The 11,170-nt window shown below is 40.4% G+C and overlaps 1 protein-coding gene across 4 annotated transcripts; it reads right to left on the bottom strand.

The window, feature by feature from the left end:
* Positions 1 to 791: 791 nt before the first annotated feature.
* On the bottom strand, positions 792 to 10,927 carry LOC124280222 (alpha-galactosidase A-like). Of its 4 annotated transcripts, none has more exons than XM_046716122.1 (8): positions 10,821 to 10,927; positions 8,186 to 8,371; positions 6,842 to 7,016; positions 6,049 to 6,223; positions 5,451 to 5,545; positions 3,826 to 3,987; positions 2,829 to 3,026; positions 792 to 2,417 (listed from the first exon to the last, which is right to left on the bottom strand). In XM_046716122.1, exons 2-8 carry the CDS (start codon positions 8,341 to 8,343, stop codon positions 2,157 to 2,159), a joined length of 1,224 nt encoding a protein of 407 aa, XP_046572078.1. In that variant the 5' UTR covers positions 8,344 to 8,371; positions 10,821 to 10,927; the 3' UTR covers positions 792 to 2,156. The 4 variants fall into 4 exon arrangements, with proteins under 4 accessions (XP_046572078.1, XP_046572077.1, XP_046572079.1 ...); XM_046716121.1 differs by having other exon boundaries at positions 8,186 to 8,378; positions 10,818 to 10,921; XM_046716123.1 differs by lacking the exon at positions 10,821 to 10,927 and adding an exon at positions 10,657 to 10,679.
* Between the last annotated feature and the right edge of the window lie 243 nt (positions 10,928 to 11,170).

Genomic DNA, 11,170 nt, shown 5'->3' with positions numbered 1-11,170 from the left:
GTGCCCGGTGATGCTGATACAAAAAGAACATCAACACAGGTCAGTATTTGATTATTTATACATTCTAGTCATCACATGTGAAGCGTAAAATTAAGTTAGAAATGAAACCATTACTACCGAGTTGATAAGACGAACACAAAGTAAGCAAACGACCATGTATTATAACCACAAATTTAAAGCAACAAAATGCAACTCGGGATGTATACTTCCCAGGGAGTTGAGAATGTAATTTGAAACGTAAGAGGATTCTCAAAATGCCTTCCATGACAGGGCATTGCTAATGTACTGTCGGAAATAGAAAAAAAATGTTTTTAGGCTGTTACTGTTGGGCTGTATCCCCTAAAATTTACACAACTGCAAATAACATATGTCGAAATAACCCACTTCGGCCTAACGTGGTATTCAGTGGGATGCGTAATAGGATATCCAGAAAAGCATGTTTACTCGTAAAATCAGGCAAAACTTGGAAAAAAATAGAATAGCTGCTGAAAACAATAGATCAGACTATAGATGGCAATTAGGTCACTCAGCCAGGTATGACGACGGACCGTCGACTCACCTGGCATGAAATGCATGTGCTGCCTACAGGCACAAGCTTTAAAGGGGTCATCTCAAAGATATTTTGTGCTTTTTCATGTGTGTTGACTATGCCTCATCTATTGATGAAAATCTTACGTGTCTTTCTTTCATAAAGTTTATGTTGAGATATGTAAAAGAGTCATATCTGCACTAATCTCTCCTCAGTAAAGTCCTTTTTCAACGTTTCCTATCTCCCTACCACCGAGACTGTAGTTAGGCCGAACTTGGTTTAACAGATATTTCACACTAGCACATATCAACTACATAAATTGTAGAGATAAATGAGAAAATACAGGTTTTTTTCTATTTCCGACAGTACTTTAGTGTGGAGACTGCAGTTGCATGGAGCAAGTTATATCAAAATATATCATTTATAAAATATCCCTAAAAGATATAGAGGACTTCATATATGAATGAAAACATAAATTCCATGTAAAAAATATTAGTTTGTTGTGGAATTGTCGGATAACGCATGAAACCCGTTAGAAATCGAAGTCATGTTACCTCACTGTCAGTGATGTTATAAACAAGTCAGGCAACGTCTGATCTATTAGGCGCATCATACGACGAGCACGTTGCTCCAGGCTTACTATATATAACCCGGAATCCCCTCCACTAATGAAAGGTATGTATCACAAGCTGTTTTAAGAAAACCCGTATTGCTTGCCTTCAACGATATACATACATGCATGTTACGCGTGTATCCACAGACGGATCACGAAACATTGCATTTGATGATCAAGACACGTGAGTGAAACTGTAACTGGACAAATTGCACCGATCTATGCATACGCTCACTCACATCGTATGTCATACAGGTACTTACAGGTATATATACAATGATTTGCCATCTTTGTGCAGTTGGCAGTTGATGAGGATTATTATTTGCTTGTCACCAACGAAATAAAACTGATGTTCCAGGTGAACGAGCTGTAGAAACAATTTTCAGAAGCTTGATATTTGCTTAATGACGATACACGTATTGCACGTGATGTTTACCTTTTATAAGCGCCTGCATATCTAAAAAATGTTTGGTGCCCCTGTAGGATCAAAGTTATCATACAAACGGACTTCATATAAATGGCTATATAGGGGTTAATAATCACAGGTGTTGCGATACCCTTTTCCATGTGTATATCTCACTGTTCTGAGGCGTGTGGTACAAGTATCTCTCCAAGTGCAAAGCTCAAAATCGTTTTGTCTCCTGTTCCGTTAATAATCGGTTTTACCACATATAAGTACATGTATAAAGATAGCACCTCAAGCGGTACCACCATTTCAATATTGGCACGTGCAAGTGTCGTTTTAACTTACTGTTGCAAGCGTTTTCTCAAATTACATTCCAAAAGGAGAAAACGCTTGACACCGTCAATCATATTTCTTAAACCTCAAAGAAATGTCGATTCCATTTCAGGGAACCGTTCCACGAATCGATCTCATCGTTACGACGATCGTAAGTCAGTATTACAAAACTGGTGTTGCGATCACCTAAGCAGTAAGATCGTTTTGTGGAACGGGCCCATGTCCAGATATAGATTCCTTAAAAACGCACCCAAGACCTTATTATTGGTCAGTCATCATGCGGGAGTTATTGTCACCATGACAACTCCTGTAGGATTTACACGGACCGTCAGGCCCTGCAAGAGACTCAGCCTCGCCACTTTATCCCCAGTGAAGGTATCTGTTACGAGGTAGTACACCGATGACCCCGAGTCGACCAGCTGGTACATGGCGATTGTCACGTTACTGGGACCGCCACCTACGGCAGAGTTGAACATCGTGGCGGCGGTGCTACCCTTGGGCAAAATGGGTCGTGTCCAAACAGAAATCTGACCAACCTGGAAAAATGAAAGATTCAAATCTCAGAAGCAATGAGTGACTTTAGTTTTGTGACGCATTTAGCAAACATTCCAGCAATATAACTGCGGTGGACACCAGAAATGGGCTTCACATATTGTACCCTGGGACTAGAACCCGGACCTTTCTTTGGCCTGACAAACGAACGCTTTAGCCGCTTGAAACCCCACCGCCCTTGTCACAGAAAGGAAGTCAAACCAAAGCATCAACTTTCTTTCATCAACAATGTGTCTATTTCATGTTTCCATCCAGGAATGTTCATAATAATTCATAATTCAAATATTAAGTGTATAAAATACCTTCGGCCCATATACATGAAATGCATATGGCACAGTATAGGATTATTTTAACAAAAGATTCACAATTCGAAAGGAAGTACGATCAAATCTTACCATCATACGAACGGTTCCAGGGACCCCTAACGGGTCCTGGCTGACAGCAATCACTCCTTTGTTCAGAAGGAGGCTTTTAGACTCCGGCCGGATGTTGCGTAGGTCTACTGACACGAGCAGTGGCGCCGCCCACATCGACCACAGTGCCATCTGTGTTCGTTCCTGGTCAGGACTGAGTGAGAAGTCCCCAATAACCATCTAGAACAGAAACAGTTCCAGTAAATTCATCTTCATGATTTGAACCATAACTTACATTTCAGGTCTTATTTCAAATTTTACAATTATCGGTTATGATTGGCTGGCTATCCGCTTCTACTTTTCCATGACATGTTTTTGGCTGAAAGGTAGTTGAGTGGGTAACTGGTGTGAAACAAGATCAGATGAAGCACAAAATTTACAAGTTCTTGAAATAAACATTCTTATAATTTCATAACAAATGACACGTGAAGATCCGGGTTAAAATTGATCTTCAGCAACCCATGCTTTGAGTTTGTTTCTTTGTTCCTTAACGCCGTACCGGACCAGACAGAGTGAGTGAGTGAGTTTGGTTTTACGCCGCTTTTAGCAATTTTCCACCAATATCACGGCGGGGAACACAAGAAATGGGCTTCACATATTTTGCCCATGTTGGGAATCGGACTCTAGGCTACCCCACCGCCCCGGACCAGACAGACCATTGTTTAATAGTATGGTATCTTTCCGGTCACCGAGCCTGACCACTCTCCTCACACTTGACCATCTATCTGGTAGCTTCTTAAGACCATCGTACAGGGCCGTCTTGCACAAAACGATCTTAGCTACGCAAATCGTAGAGCTTCGTTCAACAGGAACCAGGGTCCCGATCCACAAAGCGTTCGTAACCTTACGAACTGTCGTAACTCTATAGTGTGTCATAGGCTTACGAATGTCGTAGCGCTACGAACGTTTTGTGGATCGGAACCCAGGAAGGTTGATGGGGATCCATAACCACGTGGAATCACCATGGGGCCTTTCCTACCTCATCCGGGTCATTCCAGCCACCGGGTCCGGCTATCTTGCTGAAGTTGCCGATGTCTTTGGCGTAGAAGTTGATGACGCTGGCGATACTGTCCCACTGGTCGTTGATATCGTCGTAATTCCTACAGGTATTGCACACCTCCAGGACTGCAGTGTAATTAGCCTGAAGAAAATACAGATGATGATGAGGAGGTATAGAGCATGGTGTAAACTACTCATTATAGATATTGAAAGTATACAGTAAATGTCTAGAACTATATGATGCAAGAGTGGTAGATTTACGGTAGTATTTGTCATTCTGGAAGAAATTAAGTATTTTGAATGTAGTGGTGGCGGGTGTTGTGATTCTGATAATAGTAGTAGTAGTAGTAGCAGTAGTAGTAGTAGTAGCATCAGTGATTCTGGTAATGATAGTAGTAGTAGTAGCAGCAGTGATTCTGATGATAGTAGTAGTAGTGGTAGTAGTAGTAGCAGCAGTGATTCTGATGATAGTAGTAGTAGTAGTAGCAGTGATTCCGATAATGATAGTAGTAGTAGTAACAGTGATTCTGATAATGATAGTAGTAGTAATAGTAGTAGTAGTAGTAGTAACAGTGATTCTGATAATGATAGTAGTAGTAGCAGTGATTCTGATAATGATAGTAGTAGTAGTAGCAGTGATTCTGATAATGATAGTAGTAGTAGTAGTAACAGTGATTCTGATAATGATAGTAGTAGTAGTAGTAACAGTGATTCTGATAATGATAGTAGTAGTAGTAGTAGCAGTGATTCTGATAATGATAGTAGTAGTAGTAGTAACAGTGATTCTGATAATGATAGTAGTAGTAGTAGTAACAGTGATTCTGATAATGATAGTAGTAGTAGTAGTAACAGTGATTCTGATAATGATAGTAGTAGTAGTAGTAGTAGCAGTGATTCTGGTAATGATAGTAGTAGTAGTAACAGTGATTCTGATAATGATAGTAGTAGTAGTAGTAGCAGTGATTCTGATAATGGTAGGAGTAGTAGTAGTTTGTTTTGTTTGTTTAACGCTGCAACCAGCAATATTCCTGTTAATGGCGGCGGTCTGTAAATAATCGAATCTGGACCAGACAAACCAGTGATTAACAGTATGAGCATCGATCTACGCAGATGGGATACAACCAAGCCGGCAAGCATGACCGCCCGATCCCGTTAGTCGCCTCTTTCGACATGCATAGGTTGTTGAAGATCAATTCTAACCCGGATCTTCAATGGTGCATTAGTAGTAATAATGGTGGTTGTAGTGGTGAAAGTTGTGATGGTGTAGTAGTAGTAGTAGTAGTAGTAGTAGTAGTAGTAGTAGTAGTAGTAATTGTCAGTTGAATGTCCCCAAGGTCAGATTAAAGTCATATGGACATAGACAGTTCTCTTACACAGCTCCCCTTTTCTGGAACTCACTGCCTCTTCACATCCGACAAGCCGCGTCCGTGGAATCTTTCCAGTCCCAACTGAAAACTTTCCTTTTTAAACAAGCTTATGAACTTTAATCCTTTCTTCAGATCACTCTATCTTTTAGCGCCTAGAGAAATTGCCTTGCAGTTTGATTTGTGCGCTATACAAGAACACTTATTATTATTATTATTAATAGTAATAGTAGTATCTCACCGGACGACGGTGCAGTATATCTCCTAGGGCCCACTCACAGGAGTACAAGATGGGCCGCCCCGTCTTGTTCAGGTAAAACCCCATGTCACGGTAACCTTAATAACACATAAAGGTAATACAAAAAGACTGCTATCACACTGACGTCAGCATTTTTCTGACTGGTTCTGACCAGGACCCAGTTTTCAGATAGATACCTCTAAATAACGCCTTTTCGCACAAGAAACACGTGCGAATAAATACAATCATAGCCAAAATACCGATCAATACAACATGGATGTCGATAATCCGTCATAAGTGCAATCATTCGTTATTGAAATAATTAATGGATGTTTTTGATGTCTCAGTTTTTAACCTTGTGCTTTGATGATGAGAGGAGTACAGGCTATGATTAATCAGACAGAATAAACATGTATAATTATTGTATATACCGTCAGTATCTTTGTGCCGACGCGATTTTAAATTTTAACTCACTCATTCACTCATTGTGTTGAAAGCCTTCAGCAATGTAACCTATTAAATCGGGTTGCTGGAACACGTTCTTTAGTAAACAAATATATATTTGATAGGTGTATTAAACTACAAATGCCATAATGCATACCTTCGCTAAAATCATCCGGACTAATATTACACCCATCGAACTTCAGAAGGTCAATACCCCACTCGGCAAATGTCTGTGCGTCCATCTCATAGTGACCTTGACTTCCGGGGTACTTTGCGCATGTCATTGACCCCACGTCCTCATAGATGCCAATCTTCAGACCTTTGGAGTGGATCTGAAACAAGGCCCAACAACACTTGCAAAATAAGGAAGGAACAGATTGTTGTCTTCTTTAAATGTTGCTTAATTTGTTTGGTTTACTCTGCAAAATCAGAAATTCAAAAACTTAGTGAGTGAGTATTCCCGTCTTTTCCTGACAAACCTGTGATCGATAGTATAAGGACAATGACACAAAATCAAATAAGTCACAAAGACTGAGCAACTATGCTCTTTGTTCGTGGGCGGTGGGGTAGCCTAATGGTTAAAGCGTTCGCTCGTCACGCTGAAGACCCGGGTTCGATTCTCCACATGGGTACAATGTGTGAAGCCCATTCCTGGCGTCCCCCGCCGTGATATTTGCTGGAATATTGCTAAAAGCGGTGTTAAACCATACTCACTCACTCAATCACTCTTTGTTCGTCTCTCACGGTAACTCTTTAAGGTAACGAGAAATCATCCTAAGAACTTACGGTAAAAGTTTCAGGTTATTTAATGGTGTGTGAGCTTAATGATGATTGTGTTGATCGAACAGATGTAGAGTGTCGTAATCGGGGTTAAAACCATGACAAAACATGAGTTCACATAATTTATGTTCAACCACATTTTCTTATCTGTCCACAAACTGATCACCTACATAGTCCGCCAACGCCTTCATGCCGTGCGGGAATCTATCCGGGTCGGGCTGCAGGCGGCCATTAATGTCACGTGACTTGGACAGCCAGCAGTCATCAATACACACATACTGGTAACCCGCTTCTTTGTATCCCTCCGCCGCTATGATGTCCGCCATCCTCATGTAGAGATTCTCACTGAAATAGTGCAGCAGAGAAATGTAAAGTTTTCACACATGGCGTTTTTTTCAGTTAATCAGTTAATAATTGTTATTAATCAGAGATTAAAGCCCAAACCGAAACATGAGTCTCATTAATCTATTCAGACAATGACCTACTTTTCAGCCGATCCGAACTTTCTCGTGTGAAAGTGAAAAGCGACACCACTAACAACTATGGTTACAGTGAATTCTAATTCCTTGCTTCATGTAAATGGTATTTACAAGTTCATTTTAATTTCAAACTTTAATAACATCGTATTTCTATATTTTATGGCGAGGTTTAGGCAGCATGACCTTAACTTAGACGTCACAGACTGCCCCTGTTTGATGAGGTCGTAAAATGATTCACAATTCATCTGGCTCACTGGTTACACCTGTTATGTGTTCTTTGCGCCTATTCAGTGTAGTTCTGTAACGCACAATGTGGTTGATATAATATCAAGTCCGTACCAGACCGCCAAACTTTTTCTAGCGGCCGAGCCTCGTTTTGAGATTTCCAGATTTCCGTTTGTCAGAGCACGCTGTACGACAGAGCACGCTGCACGACGTGTTTGCAAGGATTGGATGGCACGTAGTGTTGCAATATACAAGTGCTTAGATGTATCAAATAATACTGATTAATATTTTTTTTATCCAGCTGAATGAATTGATCTCAAAATTCTGGACTGGTTATTGTACAAAGGTGCGCAATAGGACGGAACCCAGTCAGCAGGAAACGAGATTGTTGTGTAATCAATGTTTTGACTTGGTCGGCAATCACACTGAATAATAACCTACGAATGATCTGAGTTTTGCATGAAGGCATTGTATTGCTGAAGGAGTCATCGACATGGGTACTACTGATACATACCCTAGTTAAGTTCCAGTATAGGACAATATACCCTAGCAAAATATAAAATTCAGAAAGTACGGTGGACGAGTCATGTTCCTACAACCGAAACCGAAACCAGTTCGGTATCATTTTGTCTCAAACGGCTTGTAGTTCATGTTGTAGTTCCGGTTCTACTGATTACGAGTGCATAGTGGTACACTTAGTACATCACACATATTAAACCGAACTTCACTGAATATAGTCGTATTTCATATCTAATATATATATATAATAGGAAATATTTCCTAAATACACAAAAGTATTTCACAACATACCTGATACAGTTATCTGGGTCATGTTGACAGTCAGTGTTGCATCTAAAACGTTCCCATGACAACCAACCCATCGGCGGTGTGCGTGCGAGACCATTGTCAAGGGCAACGACAGCAACGGTACCGACGGCCAGGAGCAGCAGCAACGTCGACGGCTCCATGCCGGTATTTGGCTTGATACTTTGACGTCTACAACATAATCAGTAGGTATACATACACTGTACTGAGCACTGCTTTAAATAGAAGTTGTCAGTTGTTCCTACTTCCGTCTCTCATGTGCATTTTCTGTTTGGAAGGAGAACGTCGGGTTAGATTACAAAACATCACAAAAACTGGCACATTTAACCCTATAATTTATACGGGCGGTACACTAAATATATCTGCGTCATATTTCAATAAACAGAGCAGCATTCGAGCATTTTGGCCTTTAGACATTCATTTCTACTGAAATTATAACAATTACTGACAGACAGCTACTACATCCATCACTTGTGCGTTGATGTGTACTTAACGGCACTATAACACACCACACTTCTCTAAAAATAATAATGCATTTTTCTCTCAATTATATTATCATACCCCATGGAAACTAACATATAGTTTATTAAAAAAAACATTACGTATTTAGATCACAATATTAAATTAAAAAGTTCGAATGAATTAATGCAACCTGCATTAAATCGACTCCCGCGCCCTCTACCGACCAAACATCATTTCAAGCAAACCCCATAGAGTTATGTCCCTTGGAGCGCTCTTTACGAATATCCTACGCACAACTTGTGATTGGAACCATTCGGCAAACACCGACAACATCGCTAAAGTAAGTCTATTATTGCATCAATAGGAAGCTCAAAGTGAGTGCATATGCTCCGGAATATATAATGTAGGCCAAATTATTGTCCAAAATGTGCGACATTGTGCATTATCACGACAGTGGAGACCAGAAACAGGCTTCACGTTATATCAGTGTGGGGAATCAAACCCCGGGTCTTCGGCAAGACGAGCGAACGCTTTAACCACTTGGCTACTCAACCGCGTCAAACGTATAAAAAAACGTACGCACTTGCTGGCTGTGACAAAAAGCAACTTGTTCAATAAGTGTAAAGGCGTATGTAATACACCTTTTCCACTTGTATCTAAAAAACTTGCTGTGCGTAAAAGACATTGTTTCAACTGACAGTATTCATTTCGGTAGGGCGGATCTTTGTCATAGGCCTATCAATGACAAGAGCCATTTAACATGGGAAACAGAACCAGTACAGAGACGGTTATATATCACAAAATCTGAAACATTCAGTATTGCATCCCCTGCCTGGCTGATGCGGCTTAGGCCTACTGAAGTATTTTAATCGGCGGTCGATGTTAACTGGGGTTTAAGAATCGGAGTTGCGTCCCTTAGTACATCGTCTGCTCACGTTTTCCCGTAATACTATCTCCCAAACAAGGTAAAATGTATTGCATTCACATGAATAAATTATAATTTAAAATTTGAATGTATGGCACAAGACGAAATGTTATCTGGCAGTTTTCGTATCATACCCTACATCAACCCGAGACCACATGAGCCCTCTGGTCTTCGGGCGGATTCGGACGGATCATGCTACGGACACTTCCGTATACTACCCTGAAACTGTGACACCTCAACAACAACAAATACATGAACAATAACAAATGATAATATGATCATAATAGTGAGACATCTTAGTATAGCTTAATCTCTCCACTGTTTCTTTGTCCGATCTACATGAGCAGGTCATGCGGAAGAAGCACTACATGGCGGTTTTTTATGTAGGTCAAAACTACATCCGCTGTGTACACAGAAACACTATAATTATATATGAACGGGGATTTCGTGGCTGCTGGATCGGTGGCAGACGACAGCAAAACACTAACTACTCACCTGAACATGAACTATACACCGTCGAAACTTAAAATATAGTGTAAGGTAATACATCGTGACCTCTCCAGCATAGAGATACCATATTAACTCGATCCTTTTGTTTACAATGAAATCATACACGAAGGTCGGCTGATTCAGTGGGTGGGAGTGACAGCAGACGACAATGAACTCACTACAAAGAATATTGAATGTATCACTACATTAATCTAGCCGTCAAAATCCAATACATTTATTAAACGTGACGTATCATCAGTGTATGATTGCAGCTTGTGCTCTTCGTGTGCACTGATGCAGCATATGAAAGAAGGTTATCGAGGAAGGAGCGAGGTCCAGCGACAGTGAACGAACTCCATATTGTTCGACGAACCATTTAAACATACATCGCGGTACATCTTACAAAACAAATCAACGACATTCCATTCTGAGCAAGATGTAGGCCTAAAAATACGTTAATTGCTACTACCATCTTCAGCAACTATTTGGTACACACACTTTAGAATAAAATATAACCCGATGTATTGTCAGTAAATTCTGTAACACGCTTTTTGTAATTACACATCGTGGAAAATCTCACAATAATCCTGGCAATATTCTCGGCCCCACCTGGTACGTCCGATCCGGTTGAGTTAATGTCGCTTCCCGTCACATGATTTGATGAATAACACTCCGTGTGTGTTAATACAAAAAGTCATGTCAGAGATACAGATATGTAGTGATTTCTCTAAAATGTACATGTACCTGTTGTGTAAAATACTGATTCAGAGATGTCGCTGTCCACCCGATGTACCGCGTTGAAAGGAAACAAGGTTGGGGAGCTCGTCGGTGTTTACTACGATGCGTTTTGGCGATTCGTTTGCGTGTTTCCAACAACTGGGTTTCAATATGTATATCAAATTTTAGAAACCTACTGTTTTAGTTGTTTGTGGTCTTTGACGTCAGGAAAAATGAAACGTAGTTTATATTCAGGAAATGCATGCATGTATGTGCATGCGCACATATAATCTTACTGCAGAATTTACAAATACAATTTTAATATCAGGGGAATGGACTGGGTATGGGGTAATATGAAGTCCCAGTTACTTTGTTCA

Source organism: Haliotis rubra, unplaced genomic scaffold (assembly GCF_003918875.1).
Source record: "Haliotis rubra isolate DU_JTF1 unplaced genomic scaffold, ASM391887v1 Scf262, whole genome shotgun sequence".
In the NCBI taxonomy this organism is placed as follows: domain Eukaryota; kingdom Metazoa; phylum Mollusca; class Gastropoda; order Lepetellida; family Haliotidae; genus Haliotis; species Haliotis rubra.
The sequence above is the reverse complement of the archived record's forward strand: the minus strand, read 5'-3'. Positions and strand labels throughout refer to the sequence as shown.